The 19,822-nt window shown below is 44.4% G+C and overlaps 1 protein-coding gene across 2 annotated transcripts in view; it reads right to left on the bottom strand.

The window, feature by feature from the left end:
• Positions 1-1,011: 1,011 nt before the first annotated feature.
• TMEM175 (transmembrane protein 175) overlaps positions 1,012-19,822 on the bottom strand; it is a 47,387-nt gene continuing 28,576 nt past the window's right edge. For both annotated transcript variants that reach the window (XM_030566154.1, XM_030566155.1), the window contains 6 exons: positions 18,361-18,396; positions 15,664-15,747; positions 11,748-11,912; positions 7,623-7,701; positions 4,308-4,446; positions 1,012-3,434 (listed from right to left, as the gene is read on the bottom strand). In XM_030566154.1, the coding sequence (XP_030422014.1) occupies positions 2,771-3,434; positions 4,308-4,446; positions 7,623-7,701; positions 11,748-11,912; positions 15,664-15,747; positions 18,361-18,396 (1,167 nt within the window). In that variant the 3' untranslated portion in view covers positions 1,012-2,770. The remainder of the gene's footprint in view (positions 3,435-4,307; positions 4,447-7,622; positions 7,702-11,747; positions 11,913-15,663; positions 15,748-18,360; positions 18,397-19,822) is intronic.

The following is a 19,822-nucleotide window of genomic DNA, read 5'->3' as shown; positions in this document are numbered from 1 at the left end:
CATCTGCTTGACAGTCATGGAGTCCACAGTTTCTGTTCATTTGAAAATGCAGCTTGTTTCATCAGAACTTACAAAAAGACATGTCAGACCAATCTACAGACAACTCTTTGTACACTTAAAGGAACTTTCAGGTCAAGTTTGTTCCCGAATGTAGGGGTTTGGAAAATTAAATTGAAACAACGTGAACGGCTAATTTGAACTGAGTATTGTGAACTGGGTTACAAGTAGAAAAATGTTCTCTGTGGAAGGGACTCTTAAATCTTTGTTAGCCACCACTCTTCCAATATAATTGGGGTTCAAAACAAACGTGTTATTTTATCAACATGATTATGTCTGGCACTGAGTTTATCTAGTTTAATTCACTGCTCTTTCAGAGCAGGAACAAAACTCTAAGACATGCCGCATTGGAGTGCAGCTGCTTATTTTTCATACTAATCTTCAGTAACAGCCAGAGGTTAGGGGTCTATTACAGAAGTTGGGGGGTGAGGTTCTGTGGCCTGCAATGTGCAGGTGGTCAGGCTGGATGATCATGATGGTCCCTTCTGGCCTTAAAGTCTATGAACCTAAACCATTTTATCTTTCAACTACTAAATCTAGCCTCACAAGAGAGTCAGGATTTCTTCAGATTTAGCGGTAATGTTAGCATCAAAGCTTTACTGAACACATTTTCTGCATTAGACCAGGTTTGTATGCCCTGCTTCTTCGTCATCTTAGATCAAACTCTCCCTCTAATGCATAAGTAGACCTCTCACTTAAGTCCATGGAGTTCACAAACATGTAGGAGTACATGGCTCCAATTTCTTTAACATCATTGGTGACTAGAGACAGTTTGCTGAAGGGGGAACAGAATGATTAAAGGAATATAAAAGGCACCCTACAGATTCACCCTCTGGCTAAAACACATCACTATTCTAAGTAGATTTATCCCATTACATGAATTAAGATTCCAGTCCAAAGGAGCTAAAGTTAAAGATGGAACAACAGTATTTTTCAAGAAAATAAAAAGACATATTCCTAATATATTGTTTTAATTGTAATCATCAGGTTTTGATTTAATCGGAACAGAAATACACTAGATGCCTTGAATTTTAACTGATCTGAAATTATTACAAAATACAAATACATCAATTGCACAGCAGCAGTAAAACTGATGAGAACAGAGAACCAAAACTGCTTTTATCAGATCTCACACTGAACAGCAATATGCAACAAAATACACAACCCCACTGTAAGGCATTCACAATAAACCAGGTACAACCCCCGCAAACAAACTGATATTCCCTAAGATACAACCCTTCAGAATAAGGTGCATAATACCAACTCCTACACTGCGGTACTAAAATGCACTGTACTAAAAGGAGAGGTGCTTTCAATGCAATTTGAACTGGATTAACTTTTTAAAGCGGTTTTCAAAAAGATTTATTCTGCTTATTTGCTATAGTGTTTTTTTAAGAGTAAACATGATTCCTCACATAGTTTTAACTAGAGCAGAAGTATCAGGCACAGCCATTTCACAATGCAAGGTAATGACTCTATCCAAGAGAAATATGGAGCCTGCAGACTTCTTCAGGGGAAAGGTGGACCTGCGGCACATGGCCCAATGTAACAACTTCGTTCCACACATAGAAGAGGGTGGGGGAACTAACAGAAAGGAGTTCCCTTCCACCTAGGCACTGTAACTCCTCCTGCTGGGTCAGTTCTCTGTTCTCTCCTAGAGCTGTGCAGCCTATGGCAGTTATCATATTAACACCCTGGGCAGCCTCTAGACAGGGAAAGGGTCAATTCTCTCACATACCTAGGAACTGGGTTAAGAACAGCGGCTCCCAGTGTCCCCTAAATCATGTTTCCAACTGCAGACTGTTGTCGGGGAGTTTCCCCTGGGGGCTAATAGGATACTGGAGAGAAGTGCAGAAAACTTCTTTCACTTCTGGCTGGCAGCTTTGTTTCAGAGCTGAAGACAAAGCTACTTCAGGTCCCACAGCTCTTAACATTCTTCCCAGGAGGAGGTGAATGTGACTGGTTCACACCCTGAAATGATAACTATTCACATGAATCCCGTCATGTTAAGAAATATTTTTTAAAAACAATAACCTATGACTGACTTCACGAATGTGTGTTTGTGTTAGGGTAGTCTGTAAATATTGTGTATGGGCCACACATTCCCTTCCAGCCTGCACGTGCTCAGCAGAGCAACCCAAAAGACAAGCAACTTTTGAAATGCAGCCACAGGATTGGTGACTTTGTGGAAGAGCCCCGGGAGGAAACTAAAGGGACGCTGGCATTCTACCTGGGGAGGACAAAGGTTTTTTGAGGATTCTCCCACCGGGATGCTGAAAGGGAGTCTCCTTCACAATTTCCAGCCTCCTCCCTCCGCCTTCAATAGCGGCACAGTCAGCTTCCAACCATTCTGCTGGTGATTGCCATGTTACTGACTTTCATAATGTATGTCAGAGCAACCGGTTAATGCTGCTTATCTTCTGATCTGTTTCTAGTGCATTATCACTGCAGTAATGCTTCAAGCAGTACTTTTTCCTTGTGGGCAGTCCATTAAAGAGGGAGATCCTGCTGTTCTTTGGCTCCTCCACTCACCCAAGTAACAGAAATACTTGTATTTCTAAAGAAAGGGACATGAGATCCTTTAGCTAAACATTAAAGATGCCCCAGTTATGGCCAACGGAGACTTTAGGATAGACCAGTCATCTACTGTGTTAGAACAACACAAGTTAGAATTAGAAAGGTTGTTACAATTTCACATGCGCTGCATGGAAATCTATGAGAGTGTTTCAGCAGGAGACAAACATGTTTCCTCTTCATCTAACACTACGTTCTTCCGTCTGGAGAGAGACAACATTGACTTCATAATTGCCAAAGAAATCTTGACAAGGATGCGCAGGGCCATGAAAGCAAATGGGACTACAATCTGCATGATGTGAAAAATCGCTGTGCTGAACTTACTTAACAAGCAGGTTAGAAAGAAGGCCCCAAGGCTGACACACGGGTAGAGCGCAAGCTTAGCAAACATAAAAGCATGTTCCTTGCCCCCATACCTCACCAAAGGATGCAAGGTTTCCCTTTCGTGGAACAGAGCTGTGATCCATATAGCAAACTGAAAGATGCTGGCAAAGAAAGTGATTACACAGCTGACCTGAATAGCTTCTATTTCATTGGGAGACTTCTCTGCAAATTCACTTGTCAGCTGGTAAGCAAGAGGAAGCCCTCCAATGAAAGCCAATGAAAATGTGTTGAGCAGTCCCATAAATCGAGTTGCTTTTGTTATGTAAAGAAAGAGCGAGTGGTGGACAAACCAGAGAAGACCAGTTGTTACAAAGGAGGCAAAGTAGGCAAGGAAGTTTGGTCCATATTCACTTAAAGCTTCAGTGAGGCGGTCATGGAATTTGTCTTTAACTTCTTTGGAATCAGGGACATTGTCCTCACTGTTGAGGAAAAAAAAATATTTTAGTTTGCATATTAGTGGTATAATGGTGCAATCTGAGAGCAGTAAGCATGTAGTTCCACTGTGAAAAGTAACTATGAATAGTTTCATAGGCCTCCCACTTTACTGTGCTTCAGTGATCCCCCAGCTTACAAGTTAAAAAGCAATTCTTATAATTGACTGCTCTGCAAATTCATCCTAGGATCTGACAGCTTCCTGGATCATGTAGTATCAGTACAAAGTTCTCCAGCAGAGCTTCGTTATCATTTCTGTTGATAATACAAGAACCAGAACAGAATTCAGCTTCCTAACCCTTTGCCTGACAGAGCCAGCATCTGACTTTCTAAATATATGGCTACATCGGCTTTTCCAAACATCTGAGAATGGAGTATGTGGAGACTGGTATAATTGCATTAAAGAGGGGTAGGGTTTATTGATTCACGCATGGAGAGGCGAGAAGAGTTCTTTGTTAATAGTTTGGTTGTATGATTTGTTTACATAAGAGGATTGGTGCAATTGTTTGTATAAGTCAAAATAAAATAAGTCCATTCTCTTTCAACACCTGACAACGTATGTCCCCACGTGTACAGCTCCACAAGGACTTGGAAGACCCCAGTTCAATTCCCTGCTTCACCACAGACAACCTGTGTGATTGTGGGCAAATCATTAGCCTCTCTGTGCTTCAGTTCCCATCTGTACAATGGGAATAAGAGCCCTGTGCTACTTCACAGGGGGGCTGAGTAGATACATATATTCAAGACCGTGAAGCCTTTGAGATGCACTGCTGAAAAGCGCATGTAAGAGGTAGGTATTATTACCACCATTACATTTATATCAGACAATTCAGGGTATGTCAGTCAGCACAAAGTCTTACCATATATCCAAAATGAGCAGGGTTGCTACAATAGCATACACACCATCACTGAACGCCTCCACTCGTTCCTTACTCAAAGGGTCATTGAGGTAAAAAGTGAAGGCCTCTAAGCGATGAGACTCCTCATCCTCTTTTGGACCTGCCAACCATAATTCACGAGTTCAGTTTGTGTTCCGTATAAATCAAAACATTAAACGACAAGCATTACACCAGAATTTCAACAGTCTAGTCTGATGCTCCTGCTCTCTCAAATCTCAAACTTGTGGAAGTAACAAGGCACTGGTCAACCTGACAATTCAACTATGCTGCTTTCCACTGCAGCCATCCCTTCCCTGAGGCTTATGTTGCCTGTTTCAGTAAGAAGGCCTTCAGGGCAGGGGACTCGTCTTAGAAGCACCTCACACTGTTGGTACTAGGTGAACAATGACTCAATGTTAGTGTGAGTTATCAAAATATTCAACTAAAACAAGACAGAAACCCTGTTACAGCTCAGGAAGCTCTAACGGATCTTGGGGCTCTGGTCTGAGTAGAGGACTTCCATTAGTCATTTTTGATTAACTCCTTCTCTGTCTTTGGAAGACAGAGCTCTAGCGCTATTCCAGATTAGATGGTCAGTTAAGTATTTAGTCCCAGGTGCACTAAATACAGGAGAACTACCTATATCAAAAAACCCTTCCAGATTCAGAGAGGTAATGAGGCATTTCCAGGAATCAAGGGAAAACACATATTTAAAAGCTAAACGAGTCAAACACCAACATCTCGTCTCTTTATAGTCCCTCTCAAGACCAAGCATCTGCTTCTACCGCAGTGACAATATGTCAAAGCATCATGCTGCACGCAACAAAAGTTACCATAATGCCATAAAGAAAAAGTGCATACAAACAATATCTTCTTTTTCCTTAGTCTTTATAGTTGTATTAAGTGTTTTATTACATGTCATTTTGATATAAGCAAGAAAGAGGGTAACCATATAAACTGAGGGATATAGCTAGTGAAAAATATGCAATAAAGCTGGATTTTCAAAGTAGCCTAAACTAATTAGGTGCCCAAATCTCAGTGAGATTCAGTGGGAGTTAAATGCCTTTAAAATTGCAGTCTAAATCTTGCAGGAAAGCTCCCTGGTCCCCACCTCTCTGAAGCAGCAAGATCTTTTGGCATGATTGGGGAGGGGGATAGTGGAAGGGTACTGCTGCTAATGGCCTATATCTTCAAACCAAAGAAAGCAAGAGCCTGTGTCTACGTCTCCACACACAACCACCCCATGTGCTCCCAACCTACAGGCACCCACTTAGGCAACACCTGCCACATGTGCACTTCCTTGCCTGCGTCTATCCTCGTCCATGATACCCCCCACCCGAGGGCTGTTTCTGTATCAATCCCCGCAACATAGCTGCTTCTCAGGAGCCACTCCAATGAGCTCTTCATGCACACCCCACGGGACACTCATCACACACTGTCACTCCTTTCCATTGCACAATGGACCTCCCCTTCTCTGGAAAGGCCTGGGGCATGTCGACACACAGACACCATACCGCAGTGTCCATAACTGGTATAGGGAAAGCAGTGCAGTTCTATTAGTATAAAGGGGCTTATATCAGTATAACTATATCTGCCGAGCAGAAGGAATAAGCTATCCCCAGCATAAGGCACCGTCATACAGGTATAACTATGCCCACACTAAGGCTTTAGCGCTTGGAATAAAAAATAAATGAACGGACAAAATAATGAATCTCGCACCCTAACCGAGATTGCGAGCCCAGTACAAAGTCTGTGTGCAGGCCAGGCCTCAGAGTAAAGGCTATGCGGTGCCTTACAGTGGGCAGCACTCACCAGCAGCCCTGCTTTTGCCTCAGTGGGAGAATTTCACTCTGCTGCCCAGGAAGGCTGAGTGCTTACTGAGCTGGGGCCAAGCTCTTCATCCACTCAGCCCCCTGGGAGCCCAACAGCTCTCCCAAGCCAGCAGCCACCCATATGGGAAGGAAGGAGACCAGTGTGCTCCGTGGAGGCCTTCAATCCTGTCCTACAGAGTTTGTCCGCAGCAGCTGGGGAAGCTGCCTTCTTCCCCCCAAATCCAGTCTTTAGTCAGGAGAAGGGGTGCTTGAGCTTTGCAAGAAGCTCCCAGCTCTTCCCACAAGGCTGGACTCTGTGCTTGGCAGCCAGTTCTGGGAGGGGAACAGGGACCTTAGAGCCTTAGACGAGCGCACCCCAACCAAGGACGGGGTGGGAGAACAGAAAGGACAACAGAGGGGAGTATTAAGAATAAGGGTAAGCAAATCTCATGCTTCCAGGCATTAAAGGATTGTTGCCAGTGAGAGAGAAATATCTGCCCTTGCCCCACTCACAGTGCACTATGGAAAACCTTTCGCTTCCTCCGAAGCATTAAGTGTTGGCAACCGGCAGAGGCAAAACCCCAGCGTTTGTGAAGCAATGATCTCGCTCTGTATGACATTCCTGTGTTCCAATATGCCAAGGTGAAGAGACCAGGGTGGGGGGGGAGCGTAACGCAACACCCAGCCCACTGACCCTCTTCCCCTCTACCCTGTCACCCTCCACCCCTTCCCTCTTAGCTGATCCCTTCCTAACTAAAAATTCTCTCTCACACACACACAAAGTAGTGGAACAGCATGCCATTCGCTGCTATCACATTGCCCAGGCTGCTGTGTGTTACACCCCTTCCTGCACTGTGTATGTCTGGTCTATATCCATTATAGCCTCTTGGGGGAAGTGACCATGTACTACCCTATGGGGGCTTACACAATAGGGCCCCATTCTTGGATGGTCCTTAGGCACAACCATAAACAAACACGAAGAGGCAGAATACGGTACTTTTCAATGGCCAGTGTTTCTCCTCTCCAAGTAGCTGACACTGCCCCCTGGAATATTTTGCTTGTAGCTGTTCTATATACACAACAGATTCTGTGATGTTTTTAAATATGAACTGGGGGAGGGGGAAGATACTACTGGGGCCAGAGCCAGCGATCAGAGAGATCTCACTTCTGAAGTTATTCAGTTTTCCAAAGGGGGTCAGAGGCGACTCTTGATGCGTGTGTGTTCTTCAGGTATAGCCCAAGCAGGTAAAGCCAGGAAAAAGGTTCCCAGAAAGAGGTAGAATGGAAGGACAGAACTAAAATCCCTAATAGAAACAGTGGAACTAGAATTACAAACAAACTTGCTGTGGAATCTTTTAAAACAGCTTCATCCAAATGTGTGACGACAAAGGGGGACTGTGAAATAAATCATATTTTAATAGATCAGCTTAACAATATAGTAGAGTTTCTAAAATTAAGTGTACTCCTTCTGGATACTGTTACTTACCAATAGTTTTGTTTTTACACCAAATAATTAACCGAGTGATGTGTGGCAAAAAGATAACAAGCCCAAGCAGAACATAAGACTATAGAAAGAAATGAAAAGTTTTAGTTTTCAGTTATTGCAAGATAAATACAAATATTTTGTTCTAAGTTAAAAATTAATTATTCTTTTTATCCTTCATGAATGTTGATTTAACATGCAACTTGTGAATTTGTAACACTGAAATACGCTGACTGTAATAGAAAGTATACGTTTTATGACAGTGATTGCACTGAACAATCACTACATTAAACACATTTATCCAACAAATCCAGGAACGCTGCAATGTCAGTAGCTCCATGGAGTTTCTCAAGACTAATCTTCATCTTGATTAGTAGGAGCACACACTAATATTTGCCTCCTCCACTTCCTGTACCAAGTTCAATATCTGTAATTGGGAAGTACTGAGACTGGAAGGGATACAAAAATTCTGCTAAGCCTATGACACAAAAATTGAGTTATCATTTGTATGGAACTTAGTGAACTTGTGAGCCCATGGGTCCCTGTGCTACTAGTCATTTGCAATTCAAAGTCTGCAATGGCGCAGGTATCACATCAAAGGAGACAATGCTGTTATGCTTGCTTAGTCAGTTACAAACTTTATAAAACATACATGAAACTCTACTGGTTCCTTTAGAGCAATCAATTGCATCGAAGCAGATGTGTTAAAAAGTCTTGTAACATTTTACTGGGGGGAAAAATTTACTACGCTTAAATTTTGATTGAAATTTAAACTGGACTACCTCTGCATAGGTTTTATCAACAACGACACATTCCTAACACAGAATACCTGTCTGCACAATTATGTTTTAAAAAATTTAACTGCTTCTGAGCCCTAATATTTCCAGTCCTTAGGGTAAATTCATCCATGTAGAACAGTGGTTCCCAAACTGGGGTTCGTGAACTGTTACAGGGGGTTCTCGGGGAAAAAAATCCCTAATGGTGGACAGAGCTGTCCTTAGGGACCCCAGGCAGCATGGGACCAGCAGTCCGGAGCCCCTGGACTTCCAAGAGCTAAGCAGATCAAAGCAAGTGTATCTATCACATTGAGATTTAAACTTCAAGACTCCTTATAAGAAATGGAAAGGGAGGTGGATAATTTTTGCTGTTTTTCAAATTAAATAGGCAGCTAGTACTGTTTTTAAAATTATTAAGCTTTATTGTAACGTGCATTGTTTGCCTGGACTGTTCAAGACCTGAATGAGGGGGCCATTTAGGGATTGGTCCTGCTCTGAGCAGGGGGTTGGACTAGATGATCTCCTGAGGCCCCTTCTAACCCTAATAATCTATGATTCTATGAATGCTTGTGTAGGAGGAACTCTTTGAGTTGGCTTCTTAAATACCTTCATCTGATACTCATTGATGAAACATAGGAGCCTTGTCTTATAACAGACTTATTCAAAGTGATACGAGCTACGAAAGTGAGATCTTGGAAAAGTGTTGCTGTTTTCATAATGTAATAAAAATACTGTAATGAATAATTAATAATACATTTTAGTGTGTAAAAACAATGTCATAATAACAGATTTTACATTTCCAAAGTCACTGCTTTTATAATTTACACTCAGGTAAAGGAGAAAATCCCTGGAAATATTCATTTTTAGGAGGGGGTTAGCGAGACTTGACATTTTAGTGAAAGGGGTTCATGGGTTGTTAAAGTTTGGGAACCACTGATGTAGAAGACCAGTGTGATACGGGTAGATCAGAGACAGGTCAATTCACTTGTGTATCAGTGTAGATCAAAGCAATTATTAAATGTATGAGTACGTTTAGTGTTTAAACCACATTAGCATAGATCAAAGTGACTGTTATATGTATAAGTGTGTATTCAGATGTTTAAACTTCATGAAAACTAGTGGAATGTTACATTACCACAGGAACAATACAAGTAACAGCAATCATTTACATGATGTACACCCTGTGTCTAAATAGCCCATCAAACTACAAAGAAGCCCTGTGAAATGTAAATGAAGAACTTTAGTGGTCATGGCGTGTGGTGACTGGAGATCAAGACTCCAAATGCATTCCTCGCTGTCATAAAAGAAAAAGTCCACGTGGATAGAGACACTGTAAGCTTTTTTTTTTCTAAGAAGGAACTATACATATGGATTCAAAAAAAGATCCTGAATCTCTAGACTGTTTGGATTCTTACAGGGAAGCGTACTAGATGCAAAGCAGAGACCCCCAGACACCTTCTGGGTTCCCTGGACAATGATCCCACACTTTCACAGGCCTTGGGTGGCAGGCCAGTCCTTGCCCACAGACAACCTGCCAACCTGAAACATATTCTTACCAGTAACTGCACACCGCACCATAGTAACTCTAGCTCAGGAACCAATCCATGCAACAAACCTCGATGCCAACTCTGCCCACATATCTACACCAGCGACACAGGACACACAGCCCAAAGTGGTGGTGTGTTCTATAATTAGATTTCACGAACCCAGTGACAAATGTGAACTCCTGGATCACTATACCAGTCTTACCATGCAGTCACAGACAGTCCCCTTAGACCAGGGGCCAGTCAATAGGCAGATGGGGCCAAATCCAGACTGCCAGATGCTTTCGAATGGACTGCAGAATATTTTTATTTAGTTGTCGTCATCGTCGTCGTTTTTGTGTGATTTTTTCTGGAGTCTGGACCTTGACTATGTCTTGACCAAGAAATTTGGATCTTGACAAAAAAAATTGATTACCTCCCGCTAGACCCGCCAGTCTGTCTTACCACCCAGACAAACTGAACTTTGTGATAAAAGGTCACTCAAACCAAAAATCACGCCACATCAGGAGGCTGTATGTGATGGCCAGGAAAGAAACCAACAGGACTCCACTGGCCATCACATGCAGCCCCCAACTAAAACCCCTCCAACGCATCATCAAGGATCTACAACCCATCCTGGACAATGATCCCACACTTTCACAGGCCTTGGGTGGCAGGCCAGTCCTTGCCCACAGACAACCTGCCAACTTGAAACATATTCTCACCAGTAACTGCACACCGCACCATAATAACTCTAGCTCAGGAACCAATCCATGCAACAAACCTCGATGCCAACTCTGCCCACATATCTACACCAGCGACACCATCACAGGACCTAACCAGATCAGCCACACCATCACTGGTTCATTCACCTGCATGTCCACCAATGTAATATATGCCATCATATGCCAGCAATGCCCCTCTGCTATGTACATCGGCCAAACTGGACAGTCTCTACGGAAAAGGATAAATGGACACAAATCAGACATTAGGAATGGCAATATACAAAAACCTGTAGGAGAGCACTTCAATCTCCCTGGCCACACTATAGCAGACCTTAAGGTGGCCATCCTGCAGCAAAAAAACTTCAGGACCAGACTTCAAAGAGAAACTGCTGAGCTTCAGTTCATCTGCAAATTTGACACCATCAGCTCAGGATTGAACAAAGACTGTGAATGGCTTGCCAACTACAGAACCAGTTTCTCCACTCTTGGTTTTCACACCTCAACTGCTAGAACAGGGCCTCACCCTCCCTGATTGAACTGACCTCGTTATCTCTAGCTTGCTTGCTAGCATATATATACCTGCCCCTGGAAATTACCACTACATGCATCTGAGGAAGTGGGTATTCACCCATGAAAGCTCATGCTCCAGAACGTCTGTTAGTCTATAAGGTGCCACAGGATTCTTTGCTGCTTTTACAGATCCAGACTAACACGGCTAACCCTCTGATACTTTAGATCACTGAGTTCTCAACCTGGGGGGTTTCAGTCAGACATAGGGAGTTGCGACCTAGATGGGAGTCATGACGCAATGGTCTTTTCAGCTGTAATGATTTGGGAGGGGATGAGAACCACTGACTTAATCCACTCGTCAGCTGGTGTCAGTGTCCCCTATGTTACAATATCTAGTGCTTTGTGTGGACGTGCTTTAAATCTGCTCAGTGACAGGGCTTCAACTGCTGAATTCTACAAGGTTACAGGTTGTGTATTATGATTAGTATGATACTTTATTTGGCAGAATACTGAATGTGAGCAATGAAGTTGTCAGGTCACACTGTCAACCAGCACAACATGTTTTTTAGAACGATGGTTGTTTAAAGAACTTACCATTGGGAAAAAGAAAAAGGAGAAGATGGCGGCTAAAAAGCAGAGGACTGGTCCTCTTAGAATGATCTGTAAGATACGATGTTTGTAGAAGGCCTGGTTTTCAGATACCTGTATCTGGTGATTCAGCAAGTAGGGATGATAGAAGCCATAGGCTACTATCACTGCCTGCAGAGAGGAGAAAATTATTGATACTGGTTTACAGTGGATATTTAAACAAGTCAAAGCTGTAATTCTAAATCTGAACCCAAACAATAGAAAACCTCTAATACAACAAGCCCCAGAGCATGCTAACCTCTGTGCTCTGCTCTCCTGAGAAGCGCTGATCTGACAGGAATGGAGGGGAGAATCTCACAGGCTCTGGCACTGCGTAACACTAAGGTTACGTCTGCACTGCTGCTGGGACCGAGCCTCCCAGCCCGGCTAGACAGACTGGCTCTAGCTCTGCTGAAGCCAGTGCACTAGCAGCTCGGACGCTGTGGCACGGGCTGCGGCTCAGGATAGCCACCTGAACTCAGATCCAGGGAGTCAGGTGGGCCTGGACTTGGGTGGTTACCCTGAGCCATTGCCCACACTGCTATTTCTGGTGTGCTAACTTGAACAGAGCTAGTGGGAGTCTGTTGACCCAGGCTGAGAGGCTCGCTGCCAGCTGCAGTGTAGACTACCCTAATGTGCCTAGTGGAGGGGCTAATGGAAGACGTATACATCACCACCTCTGCACAGATAAGCAAGACCCTGGACCTTATTATTCTGAAGTGCAAAGAGACCCACAACAGCAACTAGCTAGGCAGGCAGCTAGGCATTCCCCCAGAAGAAGCCACATGCCACAGGATAGGGGAAAGTGGGACCTACAGAGAGGAAAGGGATTTGTTTGAAGAGGTCAGCTCCAAAGGGTTTAGGTAAATACTTGAACTTCAGATATTTATCTAAACCAGTCTCCGAACTTTTCCACTGACATTAGATTGTGCCTAGGACTCCACTGTGCTAGGCGCTGTACAAACTCGAAACAAAAGCATGGTCCCTGCCCCCCAGCAGCTTTCAATCTAATGAATCTTTTCTATCTTTAACCTGTTCACCAAATCATTTAAACACACACACACACACACACACGTTTCACTGCCCACTCCCGCTGGCCCAAGGTCACCCCACTTTGGTAAGAAAGTGACGGGATCTTTCAGACAGTATTTCTGCCGCACATGGATAAATAAAAATTTACTGTTTTATGCGGAGAGAAGAATTTAATCATTTCTATCAATTGAAATGTTTGCTTGTGGATTTGCAGTTACTGAAGAAAGCATCCGGTTGGGCAAACAAAGCGACAGTGAAAATGAATAGGCTGGTCAATTTGTACCAACTGCTTTCCACGCTCTTCATGCCAAGGGAGGCTGGAAATGGTGTGTGAAGTCAGGAATTCATTTTTTTGCTTTTGAGAACTATTGCAGGACCAGGTGCTTAGAAACACTTTCAGGACCAGAAACCACTTTAACTGGTTCCTTGCCATGGCAGGCCAGGAGCTATTGCACTTACTAAATCAGGGAGAGGGCAAGTGGCTTGAGAGGGACTGAGTCAGAAGGCTGGTTTTTTTTCAGCCTCTGCCGCAGACTCATTGTTGTACCTAGTTATAACACCTAATTATGCAGAGATTTTGTATCCCCCCCCCCCCCCCACTCACACCCCACATGACATTTGTGTTGTGTGTTTGGACTGCGCCTACCACAATGGGGTCCTGCTCCACGAGTGAGGCTCCTTGTGCAAAATAAGTTCAGAGGCTGGTATAGATGTTCAAAATGCCTGACAATCTAGCAGAACAGAGCTCGGTCTCAGGTCCAGCAGAAAGGGAGCCACTGCAGAGGTGAGAGAGACTGGATACATCCACCCAGCTAGATGATAGGATGTGTAAATTAAATCTCCCTGTGCCCACAAGTAACCTAACTCTCTAGGAGGAAACTCATTCTGAGGGAGGATGGAACAGCCAGCTTCTTCCCCTTGGTGTTTTTGCCTGGCAAGGACTAATTTGATTTCCACCAGTAAGTCACTAGGAGGGAATGTGCTAATCAGTGCATCTTCTAGAGACACCCACTCAATGGCAAAGGCTGCTTCCTTTTCAGGCAGTGCTGGCTCTGACACCACCAGTGACAAGAAGGTAACAGTTGCCTTGCATCACTGCAGTCTCACCTCACTGAGCTTTGACTTAGCAGGGTCCTGAGCAGCAGAAGCAGATGTAAACTTGGGCTTGGATTTAGCACACTAAGATTTGTGTGACTATGGAGAGGCTTTGCAGACTAAACATTACAGAAAGTTTGCAAAGATTTTAGTAACTAGGACATAGGTGCTGGTGCTCGGAGTGCTCCTGCACCCCATCTTGAAGTGGTTTCCATCATAGTGGTTTGCATTTTGGTTCAATGGTTCTCAGCACCGCTGAACTGGGGTTTCATTTTCCCTTCAGAAAGCAAGTCCTCTCTTCAAAAACCTCAAGGCTGCTAATTTCTTCTACATCATTTAAAATCTGGAGTTCAAAACTTTCAGCCAATATAAAGCATTCAGTTCAAGCTGTAGCAGTTCAACAGAGCGGCAAGTAAAATCATACTGGGGTTCAAATGGAAAGATACAGTAAAGTGAGAGTGACGATTGTGAAGTCCACTCTTGAAACCTACCTGGGCTAGAATGCATGTATTTTACTGGAGACCTGGAGTTCCCATACTTCCAGGTACATAGAGAGTTTATTTCTAGATCTGGTGATTCATAAAATATTGTGATTTAAATCTGTCACTTGTCTCTCACAAACACTGCCTCAATACAGTCCAGTATAATCCCGGACTTAATACATGAAGTCATGGTCCTGTGACCAGTGTAATTTTCAATCCCGTCGATAAAGGGACCTATTTCATTAAGACTTGCTGCTCCCTTACACTTAATGGTTACAAGTAAGGTGGAGCCTTGTACCTGCATTAAAAGGCTTGCAGAACTAAATATTGAGCAGCGATTCAGAACTCCAGCAAGGGGTGGGGGGGAAATAATCATCATAATACAGTCCATCAACTGCTACTTTTCTAACCTTTTGGGTTCCTTTTTAGAACAAATGTATCATGATTCAATGGGTTTTGAACTTCCTGATTTGATTGCATCTGTGTCTTTATTGGCATTTCAAGTTCTTTTAATTTTTTCATACTTGAGATAACGAAAACAGTCACCACATGATCTGGCACTTGTCTGAGTTACCAAACTTCAGGGCCGGTGCAAGGATGTTTCGCGTCCTAGGTGAAACTTCCACCTTGCGCCCTCCCCCGTCCCCGAGCCCCTGCCCTGATGCATTGCGCCCCCGCAGCTCCCCCCCTCCACCCTGAGGCACCCCTCCTGCCCCAGCTCACGCCTGCGCCTGCCCCGCCTCCTCCCCAAGCACGCCGTGGCTGCTTCACTTCTCCCACCTCCCAGGCTTGTGGTGCCAATCAGCTTAGGCGCCGCAAGCCTGGGAGGCGGGAGAAGTGAAGCGGTCACGACGTGCTCGGGGAGGAGGCGGGGCAGGGGTGAGCTGCGGTGGGGAGTTACCTTGCGTGCCACTCTCCCCCCCCCACTTGCTGCAGGCGGCCCACCCCGCACTCCCCTTCCCCAGCTCCGTCCACCTAAATGCCAGCGGTGACCGGGGCGGCCGAAGATCCGGCCGCCGCGGTTGCTGCTGAAGAAAATGCTGCCCCCGAAATCCTAGTGCCCTAGACGACTGCCTAGGTCGCCTAAATGGTTGCACCAGCCCTGCCAATCTTGCACTATCACAAAAATCATACACCAATAATAGCAACATCACAAAATTTTATATAAAGCTTTCCTAATGTTCTAGATCTACTATTAGATCTAATTGTACTTCCATCTAATCAAATCTAGTCTCTAATAATGAATGGAAAAAGTAAATGTATGACACCCATACCTGGATAAGGCCGATGACAACAGCACAAGTGCTAAACATGAAAATACCAAAAGGTATACCTGGAAAGGAGGCCATTAAGGAAAACTACAAGAAAAATGTAAACAGGTTAAACACTTAAAGGAGAGCAGCAGAGATGACAAATGTACTAGTTCTACTTTTATATAACCTTAAAACTTGAACAATCCAAACAAGACAAATTCATCAGAAGGGTGGGGAGATTGCTAAATCCAACTCCCCAAAGTTGGGAAATGCCAGAAATAAGTCTGCCTGTGCAACCTGAACTCAGGCCCCTTGTGCGCATCCATTATAACAGTCTTTAGTTACATGATCCAGTACTTTTTGCCACAGGACCTCTGCCTCGTTTAGTGCACAAGATGAATGGTGCTCAGCGATTGGGGAGTTATTCAATATTTTATTTTATCCTCAAGAGCCAATGGGCGGCCCTAAGCCATATTTACTGCACATCACCCAAGCCCTGCACTGAAAAGAGACTCAATTAATTCCCTTAAGGGATTTTCTACTGCACTTGTCATTGAAATCTAGCAACTGCCATACTACATTAGACCTGAGTCCACCGAGTACCCAGTACTCTGACAGTGGCCAGCACCAGAGGCTTCAGAGAAAGATGCAACAACCCCTCGGGAGCAACTAGGGAATAATCTGTCTCCCACCGCAGGCCTCTGTGATGCTGGCAGATCAGGTGCCAGCTCACGCCAAGGCCACTGGGCCTCACTGAATGCTGACAAAGGCATAGCTGGAAACCAGTCTGGCTAGCCTGTGTGTTAGCGTTACTGTTATAAGAACATGTTTCAGTGTTTAGATATGCTTGTAGGATGTTGCATGGATTAATCTTACTTCTCATGTCTGTATCCCATGCTATATGGTAATGTTAAGCGTTTGCTCTATCACTATAAAAATATTTGCTAAGACTGTAAACCCACCCCAGTCAGGAGAGAAGCGTTACCAAGTTTATCACAAGAGGTGTCATCTCCTCCCTAACAAAAGAAGGCCCATAGACACCAGACAAGCTATTGTGGAATATCAGTGGACAAAATACTTTCTTGATTGCTTCCCCTACTCCCCTGAAGAGGGTGCACAAGCCTGCATCCCATCACAGCTTGAACACTGGGGGAAGGGAATAAAAATCCCTGTTAAAGAGGAACTGTTATCCCTATGCTGCTTGAACTCTGAGGGGGCAAAGATTTCTAAGCATAAGCAAGAGGTCCCCAGCTGTTGAACTTGAGTTAGCCATAAAGAACATAACAGCCATACTGGGTCAGAACAAAGGGCCATCTAGCTCAGTATTCTGTATTCCGACAGTGGACAATGCCAGGTGCCCCAGAGAGAATTACAGACAATCATGAAGTGATCCATCCCCTGTCGCCCATTCCCAGCTTCTGGCAAACAAAGACTAGGGACACCATCCCTGCCCATCCTGGCTAATAGCCATTGATGGACCTATTCTCTGTGAATTTATCTAGTTTTTTTTTGAACCCTCTTATAGTCTTGGCCTTCACATATCCTCTGGCAAAGAGTTTCACAGGTTGACCGTGCGTTGTGTGAAGAAATACTTCCTCTTGTTTGTTTTAAACCTGCTGCCTATTAATTTTATTTGGTGGCCCCTAGTTCCTGTGTTATGAGAAGAAGTAAACAACACTTCCTTATTTACTTTCTCCACATCACTCATGATTTTATAGACCTCTATCATATCCCCCATAGTCAGCTCTTTTCCAAGCTGAAAAGTCCCAGTCTTATTAATATCTCCTCATATGGAAGCCAATCCATACCCCTAATCATTTTTGTTGCCCTTTTCTGAACCTTTTCCAATTCCAATATACCTTTTTTGAGATGGGGTGACCACATCTGCACACAATATTCAACCTGTGGGCGCACCATGGATTTATATAGAGGCAATATGATATTTTCTGTCTTATTATCTATCACTTTCTTAATGATATCCATCATTCTGTTCGCTTTTTTGACTGCCACTGCACACTAAGTGGATGTTTTCAGTGGTAATAACTAATTTAGACCCCATCATTTTATATGTATAGTTGGGATTGTGTTTTCCAATGTGCATTACTTTGCATTTATCAACACTGAATTTCATCCGCCATTTTGTTGCCCAGTCACCCAGTTTTGTGAAATCCTTTTGTAGCTCATCACAGTCTGCCTTGGACTTAACTATCTTGAGCAGTTTTGTATCATCTGCAAATTTTGGCACCTCACTGTTTACCCCTTTTTCCAGATCATTTATGAATGTGTTAAATAGGACTGGGTCCAGTACAGATAACTGGGGGTCACCATTATTTACATATAGCGCTTGTGTGTGTGCGTGTACAGATTTTACACACACACACACACACACACACACACACACACACGCGCGCGCACACACACCATTACACTATACACAAAGAGAAAGCCACCCAAAACTCCAATTTTGGACATCTACATTAAATGAAAAAAATATTAAAAATAAACCCCCAAAATGAAATTAATAAACTCAAAACAAGAAACCCGAATCAAGTTTTGAAGTGTTCAATTTTTAGGATTATCAGAAAAATAATACATATGCATTGCAGCGGGGTTCAGGTGTCATAATAATGCTCTAGGGTTTCTGAATGCTTTCATTTGGTATTTTTTAGAGTTAAAGCAGCCATATTAAATGTGAATGAAAATGTAACACTTACTTACCGTGTATGGCAAGAAAGTTATGAGCATCATACATGCCTAGAAGGAAAGGGGAAAAAAGCACGTTTGAAACATAAGCTCGATTAAGTCCTGGGAGTCTATCACTGTTAGGGATGACACCAACAAATAAATAATTCTAATTGCTAATGCAGGCATTGCCTCAAGAAAAATCATTTGTTTCTGAAGTTGCTACCTGAACCCTGCAGGGAATGGATCACTATGGAGCAGATGTAAGTGTTTTCTTAGGCCAAGTCTACATTATAAAGTTACATTGGTATAACTACATTGTTCAGGGGTTGAAAATTGGTGCCAAATGCGGATGAAAGCACAGGGATTGCTGGGATGCAAAACACCCAGGATGCCCCGCGACCTCCTCCGCCTTCTCACAACTCTTAGCGGTAGAAGAGGAAGACATGCTTTGTGGGATAGATGCCCAGAGTGCACTGCTCTGAATACTGCTGCAAGTGTGAACACGCTATTACACAGGCAGCTGACAGTGTGAACACACAATAGCGGTTTCCATTCAGTGCTCTCTGAGCGGCACTGTAACTGCTGGCGCAGTAACTCTGCCAGCGCAGACATACCCTAATGGTATTTAAAGTCAGTTTGTTGTAAGCAGAATCATTTTAAAATTTCTATTTCATTAAATATTGTGCCATGCGGACTGTAAACTGAAGGGGTTTAAAACAACAGAATAAAGCAGTGGTCTCCAACTTTTTAATGCACAAGATTACTTTCTGAATTTAAGATCAACCCAGGATCTACTCTGCCCCTTCCCCGAGGCCCCGCCCACTCCATTCCCCTCTCCCTCCATCGCTCGCTCTCCCCCTCCCTCCCTCGCTTTCACCAGGCTGGGGCAGGGGGTTGGGGTGCAGGAGGGGGTGCAGCTCTGGGCTGGGGCCAAGTGGTTTGGAGTGTGGGAGGGGGTTCTGGGCTGAGCCTGGGGCAGAGTGTTGGTGTGCAGGAGAAGGTGAGGGGTGCAGGCTCCGCCTAGGAGGCGCTTACCACAGGCGGCTCCCGGTTGGCAGTGCAGCGCGACTCAGGCAGGCTGCCTGCTTGCCCTGGCCCCATGTCGCTCCCAGAAGCGGCTGGCTGCTGGCACATCTCTGTGGCCCCTGAAAGGGATGGGGGGACAGTGGGTCTCCATGTGCTGCCTGTGCCTGCTAGCGCTGCCTCTGCAGCTCCCATTGGCCAGGAACCACAGGGATGGTGCTGGGGACAGGGGCAATGCATGGAGCCGCCTCACTTCCCTCCTCCCCCATACCAGGGACTGCAGAGACGTGCCAGCACTCAGCCACTTCCAGGAGAGGCGTGGGGCTAGGGCAGGCAGCCTCCCTAAGCACCGCTGTGCTGCTGGACTTTTAGCAGCCCAGAGATTTCAATTGACTGGCAGAGGCTCCAGGATCGACCAGTCCATTGAGATCGATGGGTTGGTGACCACTGGAATAATGTATCATGAGAGACA

Source organism: Gopherus evgoodei, chromosome 6, assembly GCF_007399415.2.
Source record: "Gopherus evgoodei ecotype Sinaloan lineage chromosome 6, rGopEvg1_v1.p, whole genome shotgun sequence".
Taxonomy (NCBI): domain Eukaryota; kingdom Metazoa; phylum Chordata; order Testudines; family Testudinidae; genus Gopherus; species Gopherus evgoodei.
This window is presented reverse-complemented; position numbering and strand designations above follow the sequence as displayed.